Raw genomic sequence first — 24,992 nt, 5'->3', positions numbered from 1 at the left:
GGGACGCAAAACTCTGCCCCCGGCCTGTGTGAATCCTGAGCCCTGCCCCCTCCCTGCCCAAACTGGCCCTAGATCAGAGCAGACCTTTCTTCCCACCCTCTGGGAACCTCCCCGAGGTCCAGCCTGTCTCGGGGGACCCTAGAGGAAATCTACAGGGGTTTGTTTGCGTGTGGGTGAGGGGAGCCTGATCTCTTCCTGTTTTGTACATAGATTTATTTTTCAGTTCCAAGGAAGATGAATACATTTTGTAAAAAAAAAAAAAAAATACTTGTCGGTGTTTCATCTGGGAATTTTGGGGTGGAGCGTCCCCTCTTTCTTCTGCTTTCTGGCCCTGCGGGCTTCAGTCTCCCCACTTGTAGAGCTCGAGGAACCAGTGGCTGAAGGAAGAGCCTCGGCGCCGCCCGCTCCGCCCGGGATTGGGGCTTCCCCTTGCCGCCAAGGGTCGGTCCCGCGGGCGCCTCCTCCCGGCCGGGCGGCGGGGCATCCCCGGCCTGGCCCCGCCCTGGGGCCCGGTCCCGCCCCCGCGGCCTCGGAGCCACCGGCGCCCGCCCCGGCGGTACTACCCCGCCCCGCCCGTCCCGCCCCGCCCCGCCCCGCGCCGCCCCGCGCCGGCTCCGCAGCTCGCGCCTGCCCGGCGCCGGGCCATGGCGCTGCTGCAGAACGTGTCGCTGCAGGATCCACGGGACCGCTTCGAGCTGCTGCAGCGCGTGGGGGCCGGGACCTATGGCGACGTCTACAAGGTGCGCCGGGCGGCGGGCCGGGCGGGAGAGCTGAGAGCTGGATACGCGCTCTGCGTCTTGCTGCGGGAGCTGGCCCCCGGCCCCGCCTCCTCCTCATCCCTCCTCACCCCCTCCTCATCCCTCTCAACCCCTCCGCCCCTGCAGGCCCGCGATACGGTCACGTCCGAACTGGCCGCGGTCAAAATAGTCAAGCTAGACCCAGGTGAGGGCCGGGAGCCAGGGCCTCAGCGCTGGAGGGAGGGCAGAGAGCGGCGCGGGCGGGCGCGGTGTAAGGAGCGGAGAGTTGCCGTTTCCGAGGCCCCCGCTGAGAGGCAGGCCCCAGGAGGTACTGTCGGCTGGCACCTGTCTGGCCTGAAGAGAGGAGGCACTCTGTGCCCATTTTGCAGATGGGGCACTGAGTTAAGGCGGCGCCCTTCATGATGCCCTGTGTTTCCCAGGGGACGACATCAGCTCCCTTCAGCAGGAAATCACCATCCTGCGTGAGTGCCGCCACCCCAATGTGGTGGCCTACATTGGCAGCTACCTCAGGTGAGGCTGCTGTATCCCCTTGCCCGCCCCCAGGCAGCCCCCATGTGGCCCTGCCATGTGCCCACCCCAGCTCTGTGTCACCCCAGGAATGACCGCTTGTGGATCTGCATGGAGTTCTGCGGAGGGGGGTCCCTGCAGGAGATTTACCACGGTGAGGGCTAGGACTCCAGGCCCCAGAGGGCCACAGCCTTCTTCCCATCCCCCTACCCCAACATAGGGCAGGAGGAGAGCGCTGAGGCCCTGCACTTGGGCCCCTCTCCACTTCTTCACTGGCTGTGTGACCTTGAGAAAAATGCTGTCCTTCTCTGGGCTGTATATCCTACCCTATGTCGGGAGGGGATGTGGCCAACTCTCCTTTCGCCAGCAGTGCCTGCTGCTTCCCCTACACAGGGTGGAGCTGGGTGGGTCAGCGTATCCCCGCTAGACCCCCAAGCCAGCCCTTACCCCTTCCATTGCAGCCACCGGGCCCCTGGAGGAGCGGCAGATTGCCTATGTCTGTCGAGAGGCACTGAAGGTAGCTGGGCCCGTAGGACTGTTCACACCCCTCGTCCCCAGGAACAGGGCAGGCAGCCCAGCAGGCCCCTGTGTGGGGTGGGGTGGGGTGGGTGGAGTCCCTCAGGCTGAGCTGCCTGAGGGGCTGTGGGTCCTGGGGGGGAAGGGGCCCCAGCCCTATTGCCGGAAGCAGCCCATTTCCCTTTTGGCTCAGTCACTTCCTGTTTGGGGAGAGGGGTGGAGGAAGCTGCTTGGGTGGGGGGCCCCAGGCCTGAGGGGGTTCAGGAGAGGGGAGATATACGGGGTAGCTGCTCTCAGGGGCTCCTCTTTGTCCGCAGGGGCTCCACCACTTGCATTCTCAGGGGAAGATCCACAGAGACATCAAGGTAGGGATCTGGCCAAGGGCATCGTGGGAGGGAGGAGGGAACTCTTGGGGGCACCAGATGGGATTCTCTCTCCTCCATTCCCACAGGGAGCCAACCTTCTCCTCACCCTCCAGGGAGATGTCAAGCTGGGTCAGTACCCTGGGGACACCGTCAGGGCGAGGGTTCTGTGGGAGCTCCTGGAGTCTGGGAGCCTGCTTGTCCTCGGGCAAGTCGTTTTACCACTTGAGCCTCGGTTTCCCCGTTTAGAACGTGGCACCATTCTCCCTTCCTGCTGGAAGGTTGGATGTGGTTGGGTCTGTATGGAGTCTAACCTGGGACCGGGCACTGGGTCAGGGCTACAAGGTGGTCGACCCCTCCCAGGAGGGAACCTGGCCTGGCCTTGAGCCTGGGCCCCCTGCTGTCTGAGCCCCGCCAGGTGCATCCTGAGCCTGTGCCCTGGCCGTGGGTGGGGAGTGTCAGCCTGAGGTGGGGTGAGAGCGGCTTTTCTCCCTGCAGCTGACTTCGGGGTGTCAGGCGAGCTGACAGCGTCTGTGGCCAAGAGGAGGTCTTTCATTGGGACTCCATACTGGTGAGGCTGCGCCTCTGGCTGAGGGGGTAGGGGCCGTGAGTGGAGGCCCCTGGCCATCTCATGTGTGACCTTGCCTGCAGGATGGCCCCAGAGGTGGCCGCCGTGGAGCGCAAAGGTGGCTACAATGAGCTGTGTGACGTCTGGGCCCTGGGCATCACTGCCATCGAGCTGGGCGAGCTGCAGCCGCCTCTCTTCCACCTGCATCCCATGAGGTCAGCAGAACACTTGCCCCTGGCCTGGGCCAAGAACCCTGTAACCCTTGACCTCTGACCTGTGGTCTCCACAGGGCCTTGATGCTTATGTCGAAGAGCAGCTTCCAGCCGCCAAAGCTGAGAGACAAGACTCGCTGGTAAGGGCCACATCGCCTGCTGGGGGCCCCCTTTCAGTCCAGCCCGATGAGGGTGGAGGAGCCATCTGCCGGTTCCCCAGGAGCAGCCTTGAGGGTCTGCCCTTCCTGGGCCTCCACAGACCGTCTGCAGGAGTGGGGCCTGGGCCCTGCCTCCACGCCGGGGACCCATGTGGACAAGGAAGAAAGGCAGATGGCTGATAATGGAGGCGCTGCCGTGTCGCAACAGCAGTGTTGCTCAGGCCAGCTGCCCGTGGCCTCAAGCTGGCCCCTCCCTGGGCAGGCTCCGCAGAATCTTCTGGAGTAGGGGCAGGACGCTCTGCCTGAGGGCTAACCTGGGCTGGGATTGGGGCGGGGGGGCTCTTGTACCCACTAGGACCCAGAATTTCCATCACTTCCTCAAGCTTGCCTTGACCAAGAATCCCAAGAAGAGACCAACAGCGGAGAGGCTTCTGCAGGTGGGAGGCAGGAGAGGGGAGCAGGGGGCCTGATGCTCAGAAGCAGGGACCGGAGGCCAGGAACCAAGCTGCGCCCCCCTCCATCCTCCAGCACCCCTTCACGACCCAGCACCTGCCTCGGGCTCTCCTCACACAGCTGTTGGACAAGGCCAATGATCCCCACCTGGGAACCCCCTCTCCAGAAGACTGTGACCTGGAGGTAAGTGAGACCCCTTGGGGACTGGGTCTTGGCCTGGTCTGGGGCTGAGGAGTACAGAGGTGATTCAGTCACGTCCCTTCAGCTCGTGTGTTTGCAGCACAGGGAGCTTCGGTCTGGTTGAGCCCACGCGTTAGGAATCTTCCCTGAGCTAGTTTGCATCCCTGTCTCCCACTCCAATAGGTTCTTGCCCTTGGCCCTGTGAAGTTAAGGGCCACCTTAACTGAAGGTCCTTAACTTAAGTCACCTGTTTTCTCTGTGATCTTTGGCAAGTTCCTTGGCTCTCTGTGCTGGTTTTCTCATCTGTGAAAGGAAGGTGCGTTTAATCTCACGGTAATCTCAGAGCATTATTGTGAATACAAACACGTCAGTGTGTATAAAGCACCTCAAGGAATACCTAGTATGAGGTGAGTGTGGGCGTGTGTCCACTGTGTGTGTTCTCCTGTAGACTTATGACATATTTCCGGACACCATTCACTCCCGGGGGCAGCATGGCCCAGCCGAGAGGACCCCCTCGGAGATCCAGTGTGAGTCTGTTTTTGGGAGGCGGAGCTGTGGGTGGATTGGGGGCTCTGTGTATGGATTTGGTGGGGGCTGTGTGGATTGGGGGGCTATGTATGTGAATTTGGTGATGGAGGGCTGAGTGTGGACTTGGGGGGCGCTTTGTGTTTGCCTGGAGGGGGCCGAATGTATAGAATTGGGAGAGTTGGCAGAGGGCTATCTGTGTGGAGTTGGTGGGGGGCTGTGTGTGGAGTTGATGGGGGGCTGTGTGTGGAGTTGGTATGATTTTAGGGATCAGTCCTGAGTCTCTGGCCTCCTAACCCCTGGATCTGGGCCCCCAGTTCACCAGGTGAAATTCGGCGCCCCACGCAGGAAGGAAACAGACCCACTGAATGAGCCGGTGAGGGGCTGGCTGTGTGGCTGGGTGGTCCTCGGGGCAGGGCTAGGGAGCTCTGCAGGTGGCCAAGCATCTCAAACCCAGGAGCATTGACGGCTGCAGCAGCCTGGCCCTTAGGCCCGGGAGAGCCATTCTAACAGACCCGTCCGCGCAGGGACCGGGAGGGCTGGGGCTCCTTCCTGGGGCAGGTCGTTTTGGACAGTTGGTGGAGGGCCTGGGACGTCCCTGGCGGTCCAGTGATTAGGCCTCCACGCTTCTGCTGCAGGGGGTGCGGGTTCCATCCCTGGTTGGGGAACTGAGATCCCATGTGCTCCATGCAGCATGGCCAAAAAACACATGTGGGCCTGTCACGAGTTGGAGGACCCCCCCCACCGCCACCTCCTTCGGCACGTTCCTCTCTGCCTCAGTCGCTGTGGCTGCTGGGTTGTCTGACTCACCGTCTCTGCTCTCTCGCTGTCTCTGTTATCAGCGTCTCCCTTCGCCTCCACAGTCTCAGCCTCTCCGTGCCTGTCTCTCTCACTGTCTTGTTCCCTCTCATTCTTTGCCTTTGTCCCTCTTTCACAGTTTCTTTGTCTCTTGTTGTCTCTCTCGATTCTCTTGCCTGTTACCATCTCACTTTCCATCTGTCTGTCTGTCTGCCTGCCTTCTCTCTCTCTTCCCCCATCTCTCCAGCGCCCTCTCACGTTGCCTGTCTGTCTCTCTGCCTCCTTCCCGGCCTTTCTGACTTGGTTTCCCCATAGTGGGAAGAGGAGTGGACGCTGCTGGGGAAGGAGGAGCTGAGTGGGTGAGTGAGGGGGAAGGAAGCTGCAGGGGGGCAGGAGCAGGAGGGCAGGCTGACCTCTGACCCCTCCCCATCCCTGCCCAGGAGCCTGCTGCAGTCAGTCCAGGAGGCCCTGGAGGAAAGGTGAGGGCCCGGAGCCCGGAGAGGGTGGGGACCGGGCTCATGACCCCATCGTATCTCACACCTCATCTCCCTCCAATCTGTCCCCAACAGGAGCCTGACCATCCGGCCGGCCTCGGAACTCCAGGTTCAGAGTGGAGGGGACCTGAGGGTGGGGGTGCTGCTGGCTGGGAGTAGGTTACAGGGTCACTTGCTAACAGCTGGGCTGGGTCCCCTGACCCTCCCGCCAGGAGCTGGACTCTCCAGATGACACCATAGGAACCATCAAGAGGGCCCCGTTCTTGGGGTCATCTCCCACTGAGCCTCCAGCCGAGGACCTTCACCCCAGCCTCCCAGGTGAGCCAGCTGTAGGGAGCAGGAGGCCGGCCCCGGGGTGGTCTGGGACTGGAATTCACGGCCGCCGCTCTGTGCCTGCAGGAACCCCACCCCTGCCGCACCCAGGCCCCGCCAGCCCTCCCCTGCTCCCCACCGCCTGGGCCACCATGAAGCACCGGGAAGATCCTGAGGTGAGGGGGTGCTGAAGGAGGGTGGGGGAGGCAGGAGTCTGTGGGTAAGACCCTGACTCCTCTCCTCCCTCCCAGAGGTCATCCTGCCACGGGCTCCCCCCGACCCCCAAGGTGCACGTAAGTGTTTGTCTCATAGCTCCGCCTCCCGGCTGCCTGCTGCCCCACCACCTGCTGCCCGCCCCCACTACCGCCCCCCGCTGCCCCTTAACTTCCTCATCAGCCTCCTGCTTCCTCTCCAGATGGGCGCCTGCTTCTCCAAGGTCTTCAATGGCTGCCCCCTGCGGATCCATGCCGCTATCACCTGGATTCACCCTGTCACCCGGGGTAGGCAGGGCCAGGGAGGAGGGAGGAGACTGGGAATCCCTGGCTTGGGCCCGGGGATGTAGCTGACCTCTGACCCCATGCCCCAACCTGCAGACCAGTTCCTGGTGGTGGGAGCCGAGGAGGGCATCTATACCCTCAACCTGCACGAACTGCATGAGGATACACTGGAGAAGGTGAGGCCCGGCTAGCAGGGGAGGGCTGGGGAACCGGGGCCGGGGGCTGACGCTATCTGCCTGTCGCTCTGTGGCCTCAGCTGATTTCGCACCGCTGCGCCTGGCTCTACTGCGTGAACAACGTGCTCCTGTCCCTCTCAGGTACCAGGTGGGACGGGCAGGGGGCGGGGCTGGCGGCCTGCCCACCAGCTCTGATCCCCACCTCCGCCACGTCCCTCCACAGGGAAATCCACGCACATCTGGGCCCATGACCTCCCAGGCCTGTTTGAACAGCGGCGGCTACAGCAGCAGGTCCCCCTCTCCATCCCCACCAACCGCCTCACCCAGCGCATCATCCCCAGGTCAGCAACCCTGGCCCTACAGGGATGGGAGCACCCAGGGGAGACGGAGGGACAGAGCCAGGGCTGGAACACGGCCTTTCCTGGTCCTGACATGGTTGGCATCTTAGTCATATCACTTGGCCTCTCTCTGAGGCCTGGTTTCCTCGTTGGTCAGCCCCGCTGGTAGCCTTCCCTCCCGCTGCCCCCAGGCCTGTCGGGAGGGAAGGAGACAGTGGATGTGACTATGTCAGACGAGCCCTTGGCACCGCGGTGGGTAGGCTGTGGGGCAAATGTCTCCTGAGCACTGGGAAACGCCAGTTCTTAGGTTGGGCTTGGGGACAAGTCCCATGAGTCCTTAACACTCAGCTCTGGGGTGAGCCAGAGCTGGGAGGGGTGGGGAGGCCTCAGAGAGGCTAGGCGAGCTTGTGGGAGTTGGGGTCTTCCAGGCAGATGCATTAGAGATCAGCCTTCCAGCAAGGAAGGAATATGTGTGAATTATGTGTGAATTTTCCTAGGCGATCTGTGGAGGTAGAAGGTGTTTGGGCTGAGTAGGGGAGGGGGAGAAGCCCAAGGGGAAGCTGTACAGGTGGCAGAGCCCTGCCTTTGATGCCAGGCCGGGATCTGGGCTTTGTCTGACTGGCAGCGGCACGGGGAGCATCTTAGTAGGATCCCTCTGTATGTCAGTCAGGACTCTTCCTGTTGCGGATGATTTCACTCACTGGCTTTAGCACAAAAGGGAATTTAATGCCTCGGGTAGGAGTGGGGTCTGGTGCTTCCCTGCTGGTTCACATAGTAAAGAAAGCATCTGCAATTCAGGAGACCCAGTTTCGATCCCTGAGTTGGGAAGATCCCCTGGAGAAGGAAATGCAACCCACTCCAGTATTCTTGCCTGGAGAATCCCATGGACATAGGAGCCTGGTGGGCTACAGTCCATGGGGCCACAAAGAGTCAGACAGGACTGAGCGACCAACAGTAACATGTAGCAGTAACGGGAGTAGGGTCAGCTGCAGGCCCAGCTGGGCCCCGGCGCCAGCAGCACCCTGGGCGTCTTCCTGCGTCTCCTGGCTCTGTTTCCCTCTCGTCACCTACATCCTCAAGTAGGCTTTCCTGCCCAGTGACAGCTACCTGCAGGTCCACCCAGTGATCCACTAGCTAATAAACCCGTGGAACTGGAACCTCTGTTTCCAAGTAATTCCCACCACGGGCTGGGGCCAGTTCTCGCGGGCCTAGCTGAGGGCCGTGCCCACTTCTGGGCTGGTCACTGCGGCCACGGGATGAGGAGCCAGGGGCCAGGCCTGGGTCACGCGCCCTCTCCTGGAGTTGAGGAAGGAGAGAGGGGCTTGTCTGGGCAGATGGACACAGGAGCGCCTGCCGACGGCTGTGGTGATAGCGGGAAGGATGAATGGAGCAGGAGACTGATGAGAGGGCCTGGAAGGGAGGCCAGTGTAGTGACCCGAGACGAGGGACAGCAGTGGGAACTGGACGGACCCGAGCAATATTTAGGAAGTAGGGTTGACGGGATGTGGGGACTAATGAGAGTGTGCGTGAGGGGAAGGGAGGGACTGGGAGACCCCCAGTGAGCAGGCTTGAGGTGTGTTTATGAGGTGGTGTGTGCGTGCCAAGTCTCTTCAGTCGTGTCCGACTCTGTGCCACCCTATGGGCTGTATCCTGCCAGGCTCCTCTGCCCACGGGTGGCAGGGGCCCTCATTTAGCCGTACAGCTCCTGGTATGTGCCAGGCAGCCTCCTGGGTGTGAGATCCTCCTGGGAACTAGAGACCCTTGTACTCTTCAGACTCTCTCTCAAGAGGGACAGACAACAATGGACACGAGGAAGGAGGCAGCGCAGTGGTGACGTGGAGGGTCAGGAGGCGGTGTTCAAAGGGTGGGCAGGAAGGACGTCCTTGAGAGGGTGCTGTGTGAGCAAAGACTTGGAGGGGGTGATGGAGTGAGTCCTGAGAATATCTGGGGGCTGGGGGGTCGGGGCTTGAGCCCAGAGGCCAGGCCTGCTCGTGTGAGGAACAGCAGGGAGTCAGGGGGTCCACACGGGGGCAGTGAGAAGGGGCTGGCCTCCGAGGGCCCTGTCGCCACAGAGCAGCCTTTACCCCTGACTGAGTGTGCCCTGACTGAGGTTCTCACAGGTCAGTCTGGCTGCTGTGCTGGGAGGAGGCTGGAGGAGATACAGGTGGAAGCAGAGGCCTGTCAGGAGGCTGGTGCGACGTGATGGCGCCTTGGGCCAGGGTAGCGGTGAAGGAGGACAGAGGCAGTCAGATTCCAGTTTTATTTTGAAAGCCAGACCAACAGGATTTCCTGACAGTTGGTGGATGGAAGAGAAAGAGAGGAGTCAAGGATGACTCCAGGGTTTTGGCCTTGGCAACGGAAGGATGGAGCTGTCATCAGCTGCGGGTGGGGCAGAATTCAATGGTGTCACATCGAGTTTGAAATGTACAAGTCAGGCCTCAGCTCTTTTCAGGGAGTGGGGGGTGGCCCTGAGATTTGAGCGGGTAGGTGGGCTGTGGGCTTAGAATTCGCCATGACCAGGTGGGTGGTGGAAGCCGGTGGGGACGGTGGGGGAGGCTGGGCCGTGGCTACACCCACCGAGGAGATGAGGGGCCCAGGCTCTTCGTGCAGTAGTCTCGCTCGAGGACCACGCTGGGAACCCAGTGGCCTTGGAGCTTCCTGACCTCAGTCCCAGGCCAACCTCTGCTTTGGCCCGGGACCTGCAGGAAATAGGCCCAATACAGCCCCAAGTCACAGGCAGCTTTGGGTGTGTGTTCGGGAAGTCACAGCGGAGATCTCAAATTGTTGGAGAAAGAAACAAATAAAAAAATCTGCCTCTGTCCCATCTGAAGGCCAACTGGGAAGAGAGTGGAAGGAACAGGGGAGAGAGGAGCAAACGCAGGGAGAGAGGTGCTGGCTTCCTCGGCGGGCCCCACGTCCCAGCAGAGGGTGCAGATGGGCCCTGGGTCACAGGGAGAGGTGGCCGGGCTGCTGGCATGCTGCGCTGCTTCTCAGAGCAAGAAACGGGTTCGGAACTTCCCCTGAGGGCTTGGGGGACAGCAAGGAACCAGAGCAAGGACCCTACTTCTCCCTCAGCACCAAAGGAAGCCACCCACTGGCCACCCCGTGTAATAGCCAGCGGAAACAGAAGAGGGCCCGGTGATCGCCGTTTTCTTGCGAGTCTGTTTCCTCTGGCCAGCTTGCCCACCTGTGACATACGGCGTGTGGGGTGGGAACTGGCCCTGAGTGCTCTGGCTGAAGGAGGAGCTGGAGCCTGAATCAACTCCCAGCCCTCCCACACCCTAATTTCTTCATTTTGGGCTTCCTCGGTGGCTTCATGATAAAGAACCCACCTGCCAATGCAGGAGATGTGGGTTCGATCCCTGGGTTGGCAAGATCCCATGGAGGAGGAAGTGGCAACCCACTTCATTATTCTTGCCTGGGAAATTCCACGGACAGAGAAGCCTGACCAGCTACAGTCCATGGGGTCGCAAAAGAGTTGGACATGACTTAGCAACTAAACAACAACAGCATTTGGATCCTTCCTTTCCTTAAAAAGGATTTTCAATGACTGAAAATAGGTGGGAAAGTATTAATAGGGGATGAGAAAAGCTAGCCTTCTGTGAGGGCACCTGTTATGCGGGCTCTGCTGCAAGCCCTCTGCTGAGTTAACTCATACAAACCTCACTGGGACCCTGCGAGGTGGGTACCACGGTTGCACGCCCCCCACCCCCATCTGCAGAGGAGTCAGCTGAGGCACCGAGAGGTCAAGCGCCTTGCCCCCCAGTCAGGGTTAGAGAGAATTCTGTGAGCCAAACCCCTGGTCTGGATGTACAGGCTCCAGTCTGTCAATTTGGGTGCTGGAGCCACGGGCCCAACATCACATCCGCTTCTCAGTTACTCGAGCAAGTGACTTGGCCTTCCAGAGCCTCCGTCTGCCACCTGTGAGGCAGGGAAGGTGTTAGAACTCATCCTTAGGGCTCTGCGGGGGGTCAGGGCTTGCCCAGGATGTCGCCGGGGACACCTGCCCTGGTTGCTGTCCCCCCAGGCGCTTTGCCCTGTCCAACAAGATTCCTGACACCAAAGGCTGCCTGCAGTGTCGTGTGGGTAAGAGCTGGGGGGCGGGTGGGACGAGGTAGGGGCGGGGCGGGGCTAGCTGGGCACAGGCGGGCACAGCCCCGGGGCCCACCGCCTCCTCTCCCGCAGTGCGGAACCCCCACACGGGCAGCACCTTCCTGCTGGCCGCGCTCCCCTCCAGCCTGCTCCTGCTGCAGTGGTACGAGCCGTTGCAGAAGTTCCTGCTGCTGAAGGTGCGGGGCCAGTGGGGGGACCCCCTGGGCTGGCAGCAGAGGGGTGTGGGGGAGGAAATAAAGACCTGAGTGCCGCTGCTGCCCCCAGAACTTCTCCAGCCCCTTGCCCAGCCCAGCAGGGATGCTGGAGCCGCTGGTACTGGACGGGAAGGAGCTCCCGCAGGTGTGTGTGGGGGCCGAGGGCCCTGAGGGGCCCGGCTGCCGCGTCCTGTTCCACGTCCTACCACTGGAGGCTGGCCTGACGCCGGACATCCTCATCCCACCCGGTGAGCTGGAGGGCCAGGCTCTGCGTGAATGAGTGTGTGTGTGTGCACGTGATATGTATGCACAGAGAGTGCCCCACAGTTTACAGCTCCACGGAGATCTTGGGGATCCCGAGGCTCCCAGCCTCCCTTCAGCTGGGTCTCCCCATAGAAGATGTCACTAGACCAAAGGGCTCAGCAGCTGAGACAACCTGATCAACCCTGCGGGGGCTGCAAGGACAACCAAGCTGGGGAAGGCAGGAGCCAGAGGCCTTCATTCTGAGCAAGGAAGCAGGATCCTGGGTGCTAGGGCAGCTCAGGGAGTGAAGGGAGTGGCGGTGGGTGAAGGAAGGGGAAGGTGCCCTGGACCGTACGGTGGCCAAACTCCCAGCCAGGGAGGTCACATAGTGACTGAGTCTTGAAGCCCGGCTCCCCTGACTCCCGGGTCCCTGCTCTCCTGCGGCTCCCTGAGGTTCAGCCCGGCTCCCTGTGAGCCTGCGGATGGGTCACTTTGGCGCCAAGCCTCAGTGCCCCAGCTATGCAGTGAGATCCAGCGTCATAACACCCCCCAGGATGCTCCTGTGGTGAAGGCTGCCTAACAACCCACCCGCTGCCCCGTGTCTTCCTCTCGGAGCCAGAGCAGGGCTGGTGGCTCAGCCAGGCCATGTCTCCCTTTTCTAACTGCAGAGGGGTTCCCGGGCTCGGCCCAGCAGGTGATCCAGGTGGACAGGGACACAGTCCTGGTCTGCTTTGACCGTGAGTGTTCCTGGGGTCAGGGCTGGGGTGTTGGAGGGGGTGGTAAGGGAGCCCCCCCACCCATCAGCACCCCCCGACCCCGGCCCTATGCAGGCTGCGTGAGGATTGTCAACCTGCTGGGCGAGCCCACGGCCACGCTGGCGCCCGTGCTGACCTTTGACTTCCCCATTGAGACTGTGGGTGAGTGAACTGGACGGTGGGGCTGAGGGGGGTGGATGCAGAAGATGCCAGCCTGGAGCGCATGATATGGCTCTGGGGCTCGGAGCTGGCAGCAGAACAAGGAGGCAGGTCCCCCAGCCCCTCTTGAGAGCCATCCTGGCCACCTGCAGTCTGGTCTGCCACCCACACCTGGGCCTGGGGCATCGCTGGGGGAACCAGTGGCCCTCGGGCAGGCACGAGGCTGATGGTGGCCCGGCCCTTCCCAGTGTGCCTGCAGGACAGCGTGCTGGCCTTCTGGAGCCATGGGATGCAGGGCCGCAGCCTGGACACCAATGAGGTGAGGGGGACCCGGGAGTCTAGGCCTCCCCACCCGGTGGTCCCCACCTTCTAGGAGAGGGTGCGCTGGGGTGGCCTCAGTGCCCCCTTTCTTCCCAGGTGACCCAGGAGATCACAGATGAGACGAGGATCTTCCGAGTGCTCGGCGCCCACAGGTAGGACACGGTGCCCATCAGTCCCCGCCCCACGGATGGCGGTGCCATGTGCCTTCCCACCTCGCTCACTTCCATTCTCCCTCCTCTCCAGAGACATCATCCTTGAGAGCATTCCCACCGACAAGCCCGGGGCTCACAGCAACCTCTACATTCTCACAGGCCACCAGAGCAGTTACTGAGCAAGTCACCTAGCTGGCTTGGCCAGGGGCACCCCTGCCCGCCCCACGCGGCAGTTGTTTCAGGCAGGGGGCCCCTCCAAGATCAGAGGAGCTCAGGCCCTGGTTCTGCTGGTCTGAAAGGGCAGAAATCCTGAGAAGAGTCTGGGGGCTCTGGGAAGGGAGGGGCCCGTAGCCCACACCTCCACAATTAACTGGACCAGAAGAAGCTGCTGTCATATCCCCCTCCCAAGCGGGCAGCTGGTCCCTGGAGCGCTATGGCAGGGCCCTGGGCAGTTTAGGGGCAGCCCGGGGCTATCCATTCCATTTTGTTCCACTTTACCTTTCCACTCATCCTGCCAAGAGCCTGCCCCTGCGCTCCATCCTGGGGAACATGGTATTTAAAAGAGAGACTATATTGGCATTAAAGCTGGTTTGATTTTATTCCACTGGTCCCTCTGGGTCAGGGGATGCTGAGCCCACTGCCTCATCTCCTGCCACATCTCCCTCCAGCGCATCTTTCTTGGCACCAGGGGCTGTGGATGAAACATGGAAGGGGGGCCACCAGTGTTCTGGTGACTCTCTCACGGGGAGCCAGGCAGAGGTAAAGGGGAGGCCTCGGCCCCCGTGAGATCTCAGGGTTGCTGTGTCGTCCTGGGCTCCCCTGCTCAGGATGAGCCCCCTGCCTTGCAGTGTGAGGTCTCCTTTGTGGCCAAGGAGTTATGCTGATGGGGCGGGGGAGGCGCCGAACAGTGGATTCATCCAGAGGACCCCTGTCCCATGTGGGAGCCCACCAGGTAGCCTGTCGAAGGAGCCAGAAGAGGCCAGCCCAGGGCTGCTCTACCCAGCCCCAGGGAGGCTGCAGCCTGTGGAGACAGCCTGTCATGACCTGCATCCCGCACCCAGGCCTGGGGCTGCCTCCCACCTGCTGTCTGCTCTGTCAGGCTGGGATTACTAAACACGGGCGTGCTCATCAAGCTAGACTCTGGGAAGATTAGCCTGTGTCCATTTAACAAGAGTTCCTGGGCTCCCAGAGGGATTCCCTACCCACATGTGGGCCAGCCCCCAGTGAGGGCAGCTGTCCTCCTTGCTGGAGCCTGCATCTCGAGGGTACATCCATTCACCTGTTGCTGGCTTTGGGCTTTCCATGGTCATTCTTCCACATGTCCCTCTTAGACAGTGCCACACTCCCAGGCCAGGGAGCCCCAAGTAGTCCTAAGCATTGACCAGGCTGCCCGTGAGCAGAGTCTTTGGGTAGGTGAGGCAGGACCAAGGCTGCAGTGGGCGGGAAGGCCTGGGGCTGGGGGGAGGAGCCTGAGCAAAGGTCCAAGGTCAGTTTGGCCCGGTCCCTCCCTTCTGATGTTCAAGTTCTGGATGAGAACTCTGCACCTGTGGGCCATTGGCGAATATTTGATGAATGAATGAAATGCTGAGTGGGTGGGTAGATGGCATCCCAGTCCCTAGTGCTCCTGGCAGGGGACCCTGAGCCATCTCGTGTTTGTCACACTGTCCCCTTGTCCACCCTGCTGCAGAGCTTTGACTGCTCTCTTAGGGACAAGAGAGGGTTTCTCAACTGAAGCGGGGGCTCAGATCAGGAGCAGAGACACAGCTCCTGTGTTCTCCCTGAGATCCAAAGGAAGGTAAGAGGCACCTTCCAGGTTCTGAAGTTTGTCTGCACCCACTTGGGGGGCATTTAATGGGCCAGGTGGAGGGGGTGACAGGGATATGATTCCTAACTTCCATTTTTCCAGATTTCTTGGCAGAGGTGCAGGATTGAGGAGTGCGAGGGCTGGGGAGGTGAGCTTCTGCTCAGTGGACATAGACCCCGACCCTTGATACCCAGGTGCCCTGGGGGACTTTCAGCCCACAGAGCAGCAGGCAGCAGACAGTGCCACCTTGTGGCAGGCCAGTCCCCCAGCACACTACAGCAGTGGGGGTGATCAGACTAAAGTGGCAAAAGCAGAGGGCAGGGGAAAAGCAGGGACCTTTGATTAAATATTTGCTGCCAGCAAAGGCTGGCTATCAGCCAAAGGAAGGTCAAGAAGCCAGGGAATACGCACTGAAAGACCAAAATTGTTATTTTATGTGTGTTTTTTAATAGATAATCCTTGGCCATGGTACATAGATTTTTTTTTGGTGGGGAGCATACCACGTGGCCTGTGGAACTCACCCCCCGCCCCAGACCAGGGACCGCTGAGTCTTAACCACTAGACCACCAGGGAAGTCCCACAATTTAAAAAAAAAAAAAAATACAAACTAGATAACAAGTCTCCTATCCAGGTCCCAGTTACTTATGAGCTCTCTGGAAGTACTCATGCATGTTTAAGCAGTTCAGCATGCATTCGTCTTTCCCCTTTCTTACACGGTGATATATTCCACACAGTGTCCTAATCTTGCCCTTTAAAATCTATCCTGGAGAGCTGGAGAGAATTCTCTGGCAGTCCAGTGGTTAAAACTCTGTGCTTTCACTGCTCAGGGCCCAGGTTTGATCCCTGGTTGGGGAACTAAGATTCCACAAACTGTGCAGTATGACCAAAAAAAAAGAAAATTCCGTCCTGGAGAACTTTGCATGATCAGTGCCTCCACCTTTGTTCTTTCACAGCTAGTGATGTCCCACTGTATGGGCTTCTCGTAACTACTGTGAATTAACCTTAGATCCCATTGATGGAAATTTCAGTTGTTTCTACTAGTGTGGTATTACAAATGATGCAGCAATAAATACTGCTAAGCCAGTGCCACTCTGTACATACTCAAGTGCCCCATAGGATAAATTCCTGGAAGTGGCCTTGCTGGGTCAGAGCTGGCTTTGTCCTTGTGACAGCTACTGTCACATTGCCCTCCCTGGGCAGAAGCCTCTGGGATGGGTCAGATCAGCCTCTCTAAGCCATCCTGTGCGTCAGTGGAAGAGGCACGTCACCCCAGCATGTTTGGGTAGCTGGCCCATACCCCGAGTCAAGTGAGGGTCAGGATGAGCGGTAACCACCAGATGGGTGCTTCAGGACAGCGGGGTATCCTCTGTGTTCATGGTGGCATGTCCATTGCCTGGTCATTGCTTGGTACACAGAAAGCTTTTTGAGTGAAGGAATGAATGTGATATTCTGACAAGGAGGCCCTGGAGTTGGGTCCCTGGACTGGGTGAGCTTGCTGGGCTGTATTTTCCCCAGGTAGACCATATCCTATATCAACCTGCAGGGTGTAGGGAGAATTGGAAGTATTGTAATACACATAATCCAACAAGACAGATGAATCATAGATATGTAATGTCAAGTGAAAACAGCAAATTGCATTAAATGACACACAGCATGATAGCAAAAATTAGCAAAACTAAACCATCTGTTAAAGAATCCACCTGAAATGCAGATGTGAGTTTGATCCCTTGGTTGGGAAGATTCCCTGGAAGAGGGCATGGCAACCCACTCCAGTATTATTTCCTGGAGAACCCCATGGACAGAGGATCCTGGTGGGCTACAGTCCATAGGGTCACAGAAGAGTTGGACACGACTGGAGCAACCGAGCACACACACTCACGATCAAACGCTTAGGAGATCAGGGGAAGAAAAGCACAAAATTCAAACGACAGTCCCTGTTGGGGGAGTGGGGCCGGGGTAAGGAAGGACCTCAGGAATTTGCGAAGGTAATATCTTGGTTCTCAGGCTAGTTGAGGGGGTTCATGGATGTTCAATTTATAGCTCAGTTCCTAATGCACGTGAGGGTCCACATAACTTTTTGTATGTATCAAATACTATGTAAGGGACTTCTCTGTGGTCCAGTGGGTCCATGTTTCCACTGCAGGGGGCATGAGTTCCATCCCTGGTCAGGGAATTAAGATCCCCCATGTCATGTCACAGACTTCCCTGGCAGCTCAGCTGGTCAAGAATCCGCTTGCGATGCAGGACACTCCAGTTCGATTCCTAGGTCAGGAAGATCCCCTGGAGAAGGGATAGGCTACCCACTCCACTATTCTTGGGCTTCCCTGGTGGCTCAGATGGTAAAGAATCTGCCTGCGATGCAGGGGACCTGGGATCGATCCCTGGATTGGGAAGATCTCCTGGCGGAGGGCATGACAACTCACTCCAGTATTCTTGCCTGGAAAATCCCCATGGACAGAGGAGCCTGGTGGGCTACAGTGTGTGGGGTCGCAAAGAGTCAAGCACATGCCATGTCAAATCCAGAAGAAAAAAAAACCATGTTAGAAAACATGAGTTTAAATATTTTAAGGCAAGCACTCAAAAAACTCAGTAATGGCTTAGAAAAGAAAACCAAAAAGCCAAGATAGTCCTCTCCTAGACGATGAAATCAAGTGGAGATAATGAAACCAATGTTCTGTGACAAGCTCTGGGCGGGTCCCTCTCTCTCTAGCTGCCTTCTGTTGCTTCTCTTCAAACAGCTTTATTGAGGTAGAATTGGCAGTGAACTGCATATATTAAAAATGTACTGTTTGATGACTCACACACATATACGTGTGAAGCCATTATTGCAATCAAAGATAAATGTTTCCATTGCCCCAAATTCTTCCTCTTTGTGATCAGGCCCTCCTGTTCCTCCCTGCCTCCCCAGCCTCAAGTAACCACTGTTTTGTCACTAGGCATGAATTTGCATAGTTCAGAATTTATGTAAATAGAAACATACGGTATGTACTCTTTTTATTTGACTTGACTAAGCATCATTCTTTTGAGCTTTATCCATGTTCTTTCATATATTAATGGTCATTCCTTTTATTGCCAAGTAGTATTCCATTGGATGGATGTTTCACAGTTTAGCTAATTGCCTGTTGATACACATTTGGGCTGTTTCCAGCTTTGGACTATTTATGGCAAATAAAGTTGCTATGAACATTCACATACATGTCTTTGTGTGGATATAAACTTCCATTCCTCTTGGGTAAATGCTTTTGAGTGGAAGGGCTGGGTCATGTATGTATTGTTTCACTTAAAAAATTTTTTTTGTTCAATTCTGATTTTTAAAAAAAATCTTCAGTTTTTAAGAAAATGCCAGGCTGTTTTGCAAAGTTGTTGGACCGTCTGCATTCCAACCAGCTGTGCAGGAGAGTTCTAGTTCCTCCAAGTCTTCCTTAACACTTGGTATTGTCCCTCTTGTTTAATTTTAGCCACTCGAATAGGTGTGGTAGTATCTCATAGTGGTTTTAACATGTATTTCCCTCATGACTAATGATGTTGAGCATCTTTTCTTATGTTTATTTACCATATACAGACACACCTCAGAGGTAGTATGGGTTTAGTCCATGTCACTGCAATAAAGGGAGTCCTGTGAATTTTTTGGTTTTAAAGAACATATGACAATTATATTTATACCAAGTCTATTAAGTGTGTGACAGCATTATGTCTTTAATAAATGTACATACCTTAATTTAAAAATATTTTATTGCTAAAAATGCTAACCATCATCTGAACCTTCCGCAAATGATATCTTTTTGCTGGCTGAAGGTTTGAAATATCGTGAGAACTACCAACATGTGATGTTCCCTTCTTCAGGGGATCTTCCCCACCCCGGGCTTGAATCCAGGTCTCCCGCATGGCAGGCGGATTCTTTACCAGCTGAGCCACCAGAGAAGCCCTCAACGTGTAACAGAGAGAGAAAAAGGAGGCAAACGCTTTTAGAAAAATGGCACCGACGGACTTGCCTGACACAGGGTTGCTACAAACCTTGTTTGTAAACACAGTCTGCAAAGTACAATAAAATGACATGCAATGAAGCGAGGTCTGCCAGCATACATGTGTGTGTTCAGTCACTCAGCGGTGTCCCACTCTGCGGCTCCCTGGACTGTAGCCCGCCAGGCTCCTCTGTCCATGGGGTTCTCCAGGCAAGAAGCCTAGAGCAGGCTGTTATCTCTTCCAGGGGATCGTCCCGACCCAGGGATGGAACACGCGTCTCCTATGTCTCCTACATTGCCAGGATTCTTTACTGCTCATGCCACCTAGGAAGCCTGCTGGTATACATGTTCTTTGGTAAAGTGTCTATTGAAATCTTTTGCTTTTAAAAATAGGATTGTCGGACTTCCCCTGGTGGCTCAGTGGACAAGAATCCACCTGCCAATGAAGGGAACGTGGGTTCCATCCCTGGTCCAGGAAGATTCCACATGGTGCAGAGCAACTAAGCCCTTACACCACAACTAATGAGCCTGTGTGCCATGACCCTCAAGCTCATGCCCACAAGAAAAGCCACTGCAATAAGAAATCCAAGCACTGCAACGAAGAGTAGTCCCCACTGGCCGCAACTAGCAAAAGCCGGCTCACGGCAACGAAGACCCAGCATAGCCACAAATAAATATTTTTTTAAATAGAATTAAAATTCCAGCTTTGAGATACAAATGACATAAAACATATTGAAAGGTTAAAGTGTACCGTGTGATGATTTGATACACATATATTGTGAAATGATTACAGTAAGTTTAGTTAACACCACACGAGTTGTCTGTTTTCTTATTGCTGAGTTTTGAGAGTATGGATTACAAAGTCCTTTACCAGATATGCGATTTGTACATAGCTGCTGCTGCTGCTGCTAAGTTGCTTCAGTCGTGTCCAACTCTATGTGACCCCAGAGACGGCAGCCCACCAGGCTCCGCCGTCCCTGGGATTCTCCAGGCAAGAATACTGGAGTGGGTTGCCATTTCCTTCTCCAGTGCATGGAAGTGAAAAGTCAAAGTCAAGTCGCTCAGTCGTGTCCAACTCTTAGCAACCCCATGGACTGCAGCCCACTAGGCTCCTCCATCCATGGGATTTTCCAGGCAAGAGTACTGGAGTGGGGTGCCATTGCCTTCTGCATGTACATAGCTATCTTGCTATTATTTCTAATTTGTACCCAACTCACAAATTCCAATACCTATCAACCCCTTGTTCAAATTAATACCTTTAATAGGAAGGTGTAAATGTACATGGTTTTCCAGGAAAAAATTATGAAAAGTATTTGGTGCATCACATGTGCTCACTCACTGGTAGACAGTCCTAATCCGGGCAATGAAATCACGTGTGAGGCTCTCCAAAGGCTGGACATGGTGGGGAAGGGTGGGTCAGAAACATCCGTGGATTTGCTCCCTCCAGGCTCAACTAGCTCCACGATACTACCTCTCAACCTTGCCAGGGGCTTGGAGTTTCTGAACTATCAAATTAGAATGAAACGATGGAAAACGCCAGGGATTCATAGGGTGTCAAAACTTCTTTTTGGCCACACTGCGTCATTTGCAGGACCTTAGACCCCTGACTAGGAGTCAAACCCGTGCCCCCTGCAGTGGAAATGCAGAGCCTTAACCACTGGGCCCCCAGAGAAGTCCTAAAACTTATTCTTTACGTCCTGACACCAATTCTCTGACAACTCGATGTTCCATAGTTCAGTTCAGACATGAACTACCCTGAGTTGGTGAAGATCCCACAGGTTAAGGGGTTCAACTACAAGACCTGGGCCTCCAGGCTACCCACACCTCTGACCAGCTTTGCTACAAATTTGGTAGTTCCCACAGCCCACTTCAGGTTCAATAAGTTGCTAGAATGACATAAAGAACTCCGGAAAGTGCAGTATATGGCTGCTGCGTTATTTTAAAGGCCACATTTAAATGAAGAGCGAGATGCATTGGGCAGCAAGGTCTGGACGAGTCCTGAGGTCAGGAGCCTCACCCTGGTGCATGCAATCGGTGCATCACCCTCCTGTTACATTGGTATGTTCACCAACCTGGAAGTTCTCCAAACTTCGTTGTTTAGTTTTTATTGAGGCTTTATTACATAGGTGTGATTGAATGAACACTGGTCATGTGATTGAGTGCAATCTCCAGCCTCTCTCCCCCACCCAGAGGTGGAGGGTAAGGCTGAAACTTGGTTGGTTTTTCTGGTGACCAGCCACCATCCTGAAGCTCACTCAGGGACCTCAGAGCTGCCAGTGAGTCTCCCTGTTAGCATAAATCCGGTGACCAGTCCAAAGGGCCTCATTATGAATAATGAAAGACACTCCCAGCACTCAGGAAATCCCAAGGGTTTCTGAAGCTCTTTACCAGAATCTGGGGACAAAGACCAGATAGATGTGTTGCTGTTTTCATTATACTTCACCCTGGCTTAAAATCAGGAGGCATCTGTGTATAATTCTTGACCCCACAGCTCAGGAGATAGTCCATTAAAACCAACCACGTCCCCTGATCTCATTCAATCAGTGCAGTGCCCTGTACAGTAGCATTAATGTCCATATGCTACAGACAAAGAAGCTGAGATGCATAGACATTAAATGACTTCCCTAGTTGCCAGCTGGCGGGTGGCTGGCCTGGCTCTGTAGGACTCCAAGTTGCCTCAAAACTGGGAAGTCTGTTCCATGGTCCTCAGCCAGAAAGCGGCATGGCCAACATTCTAATCCTGTTCTGCCAAATAGGAGTCTTGGACCAACAGACTACACTGGTAAGTTGTGTGACACTGGGGTAGTGACTTAACCTCACTGTGCCTGGATTTCTCATCTATAAGTAACAGATAATACCCATCTCTGAAGGTGGTTGTGAAGATGAAATTAGCTACTGCAAGGGCTAAAAGAAGTCAGAACAGATCAGGGAGTAGCCAACGTCCAAACTCTTTTAACTATTCATCTGTCCTTAGAACACTTAAAAAAATTGATCATACACTTGACCAAAAGGAAATTGTATTTTTTAATTAAAGATTAGAGATTTTAAGACCATATTCTGAAGAATCTAAATAAATATAAATTAGTAAAAGGACAACCAAAATATTTTAACTTGGTAATTTTTTAAAAAACACTCACAAAAATCCTAAAGGAAATGACTAGAAAGCAGTGACAGTCACTACCCCATGAGAATCACAGCTGTAGCCTTTACCATTACTAGTACGGTAATATCATCATTAACAGTAATAGTACATTTTTATTTGTGCGTTAGCCTCTCTCCTTTGCTAGACCATGATTTTCTGGAAGCAGGGGCTGAATTTCATTCAGGGTCATATCTGTCAATCTGTTTTACATCTAGTAGTTGCTCAAACAGCGAATGATTCTTTTCTCCCCTCCTCCCTAGAATCTGTTGTACTTACTGATAATGTTTCCTTATTTTTCAGATGATTTAAATGTTTTTATTTTTCCTTTTATGTCCACAATATTAACTTCATTTTTATTAGTTACACTTGCTTAGTATAAAAAGTTAAAGATAATACATAGAAATAGGAGAAAAAGTAAAAATTACCTGCTGCTGCTGCCAAGTTGCTTCAGTCGTGTCCGACTCTCTGCGACCCCATAGACGGCAGCCCACCAGGCTCCCCCGTTCCTGGGATTCTCCAGGCAAGAATACTGGAGTGGGTTGCATTTCCTTCTCCAATGCATGAAAGTGAAAAGTCAAAGTGAAGTCGCTCAGTCGTGTCTGACTCTTAGCGACCCCATGGACTGCTCCAGCCATGGGATTTTTTCCAGGCGAGAGGACTGGAGTCAGGTGCCATTGCCCTCTCCAAAAATTACCCACTACAGTGGAAATTTGGTGATTGTTCTGTCAATGCATTTTTTTTTGTCTCCCAGCATGGCTTATGAGATTTTAGTTCCCTGACCAGTGATCAAACTCGGGCCCCTGGCAGTGAAAGCAGCAAGTGCTAACCACTGGGCCACAGGGAACTTCCTCAATGCATTTCTTTATACAGTTGTATAATGTTATGTAAATGTCCTTGGACTGCAAGATCAAACTCGTCAATCCTAAAGGAAATCAGTCTTGAATATTCATTGGAAGGACTGATGCTGAAGCTGAAGCTCCGATACTTTGGTCACCTGATGTGAAAAACTGAGTAAAAGACCCTGATGCAGGGAAAGATTGAAGGCAGGAGGAGAAGGGGACAACAAGAGAATGAGATAGTTGGATGGCATCACCAGCTTGGACATGAGCTTCAGCAAGCTCTGGGAGTTGGGGATGGCCAGGCAAGACTGGCATGTTGCTTGGGGTCACAGTCAGACACGACTAAGTGACTGAACTGAACTGAAATGGGATCACATCATACATTTTTTTAAAATACGAAAAATATTTTTAAAACATGCTGGGTTCTTAAAATGTATTGGATAACTTCCAAGTACCTATTTCCCTCTTCAGCGTCTTCACTGATGACTTGTGTATCCTCCGTGGCTTTCTCCATACTCATATAATCATACGCATACACACGTATGGACTTTGTTTTACAAAAACAAGATCATGTAATAGCTATTTCTCTGCTGCTTTTCTTATTCAACAATATAGCACAGAAGTCCCTCCAGGTCAGTAGGTATGGATTATCTCCTTTTCAAGGCTGCCTACTAATCCAAGTTATGGATAATCTACTTCATTTAACCAATCACATATTGATGGTAGTTTTCTGTTTCTAGGTTTCTGCAGTTACAAACAAGACCGCAGTAAACGCAATAGAAGACTTTGAACACATTGCATTATGTAATCACATGCCTTGTTTAGGGGCAGATTCCCAGGAGTGGGATTACCACATTGAACATGCTTTTTATTTTTCCCTGAAAGGGGTACAAAAAGTTTTTTAAGCCACACCATGCAGGATTTTAGTTCCCCAACCAGTGCCCCCATGCGTTGGGAGTGCAGTCTTACCCACCGGACCACCAAAGAAGTCTTGAGAGGTACAATTTTAATAGATAATAGAATGCTTTTCAAAAAACAATTCAAAGTAGTAACTTGGCTTTTTTTTTTTTTTCCCCCTGATTGTTGAAGATGTCTCATATCACCTTTAATTTGCATTCATGCTTAGGAGGTTGGTACTTTTCATGTTTTTTTGGCTATTTGGATTTGCTCTTCTCAGACTTGTCTATTCAGTCTTTGCTTCTTTTCTGTTTTCTTTTAAATTACTTTTTAAGACTTCTTTGCATATTACAGATATTAGCCCTTTATCATATGTATGGCAAGTATACTTTCCTAATGTATTATTGTCTGTTGACTTTTATCATAGGTTCCTTTGGTAATTAACTTTGTTTCCTGTCTTCATAAAGTCTCTACCCCTAGATGACTCCGACAATCTCCTAAATTGTATCTGTTTTATTGTTTAAATTTAGGACTCTATATACCATTTACTAGCTAAATCTTTTCCTTACTGAATTGAAATACTTTTTTGGTTAGACTCTATCTTGTACTAATCCGTCTTTCCTACAGCAATACCATATTGTTTCATTAGTGTGTCTTTTGTATTGTATTATTTGGAAAGGCAAGCTCCTCAACCTAGTTTACAAATTTCTCCACTATTTTCAGTTATTTTATGACTTAAAAAATGATATAATAAATCCCAACTTCGCTGGGATTCTAATGAAAACGCACGGTATATGCAAACTAATTTTTGATAACTTCATATTGCTTTCCACCTAAGATATGTGTACCTCCATTGGCTCGGACACCGTTTTTAATCCTTCAATAATACTATTTTATAGATCTTCTTCCTCCCTCTTTTTGTTTTTTTCAAAAACAGGAAGTCCCCTTTTACCTGTGTTGTCGACGGATCCGGTTTACCGGTCCGCGCCAGCCCCTCCCCCACCCCTCGGTTCCGGGTTACCATGGGACTCGAGGACTGACGTCACCAAGGGCTTCCGCGTCGGACCCGAGGGTCGACGGGGAAGCCAGGGACAGAGACATGGCTTTGCCCCATCTATGCATGCGCGCTCCTGTTCCGCTCCTCCCCGACCCCAATTCTTGTTCCGCCAATGCTTTTCCGCCGCGACCTCTAGCTTAAACCCAGCGAAATTACTCCCTGGGGAAAGGGAGCAAGGGTGGTGGGGGGGAAACAGAGACAGCCAATCCCAGGACATTACGACGCAACGGAGATTGATTGACTCCACCAGCTCAGCCAATGGGAGAGCTCTTGGCCCCATACGTCACAGAGTTTGCCCCACCCTATCCCTCCTTTCTGGACTCCGAGCTCCGTTCGCGCAGTAACAAATGAAGTGCGCGCTGCGACACCTCCCAGCTCTTCAGGCTCGGCCGCCATTTCCTCGCCAGGCCTAACGGTCCGGCCAATCCCAGCGCGCATCGAGAAAGGCTAAGGCTCCACCAATCGGAGGCCGCCGATTCCGACCCTTTGCCTCCGCTCGG

At 54.4% G+C, this 24,992-nt stretch overlaps 1 protein-coding gene and 1 long non-coding RNA gene across 5 annotated transcripts; one reads left to right on the top strand and one right to left on the bottom strand.

Annotated features, from left to right (window-relative positions):
• The first annotated feature begins 580 nt into the window (after positions 1 to 580).
• Positions 581 to 19,312, top strand: MAP4K2 (mitogen-activated protein kinase kinase kinase kinase 2). 4 transcript variants are annotated; one of them, XM_070783167.1, is made up of 32 exons: positions 581 to 740; positions 885 to 942; positions 1,178 to 1,268; positions 1,355 to 1,419; positions 1,727 to 1,782; positions 2,099 to 2,146; positions 2,233 to 2,275; positions 2,642 to 2,714; positions 2,795 to 2,926; positions 3,001 to 3,063; positions 3,437 to 3,518; positions 3,610 to 3,717; positions 4,163 to 4,241; positions 4,557 to 4,615; positions 5,353 to 5,396; positions 5,478 to 5,516; positions 5,607 to 5,640; positions 5,744 to 5,849; positions 5,931 to 6,019; positions 6,095 to 6,136; positions 6,259 to 6,343; positions 6,437 to 6,516; positions 6,597 to 6,657; positions 6,740 to 6,857; positions 10,882 to 10,940; positions 11,040 to 11,143; positions 11,232 to 11,409; positions 12,073 to 12,141; positions 12,235 to 12,321; positions 12,567 to 12,637; positions 12,736 to 12,791; positions 18,951 to 19,312. In XM_070783167.1, the coding sequence occupies exons 1-32, from the start codon at positions 645 to 647 to the stop codon at positions 19,078 to 19,080; spliced, it is 2,505 nt and encodes an 834-aa protein (XP_070639268.1). In that variant the 5' UTR covers positions 581 to 644; the 3' UTR covers positions 19,081 to 19,312. The 4 variants fall into 4 exon arrangements, with proteins under 4 accessions (XP_070639268.1, XP_070639270.1, XP_070639269.1 ...); XM_070783169.1 differs by lacking the exon at positions 18,951 to 19,312 and adding an exon at positions 18,439 to 18,675; XM_070783168.1 differs by lacking the exon at positions 18,951 to 19,312 and adding an exon at positions 12,883 to 17,785.
• A 1,334-nt stretch (positions 19,313 to 20,646) lies between these two features.
• Positions 20,647 to 24,694, bottom strand: LOC139180741 (uncharacterized). Its single transcript, XR_011565004.1, has 2 exons — positions 22,125 to 24,694; positions 20,647 to 20,951 (listed from the first exon to the last, which is right to left on the bottom strand). It is a non-coding gene; the product is annotated as an uncharacterized lncRNA (long non-coding RNA).
• Between the last annotated feature and the right edge of the window lie 298 nt (positions 24,695 to 24,992).

The sequence above is a fragment of the Bos indicus genome, chromosome 29 (genome assembly GCF_029378745.1).
Source record: "Bos indicus isolate NIAB-ARS_2022 breed Sahiwal x Tharparkar chromosome 29, NIAB-ARS_B.indTharparkar_mat_pri_1.0, whole genome shotgun sequence".
Classification (NCBI taxonomy): Eukaryota; Metazoa; Chordata; class Mammalia; order Artiodactyla; family Bovidae; genus Bos; species Bos indicus.
Note: the sequence above shows the minus strand (reverse complement) of the source record. Positions and strands in the feature narration are given on the sequence as shown.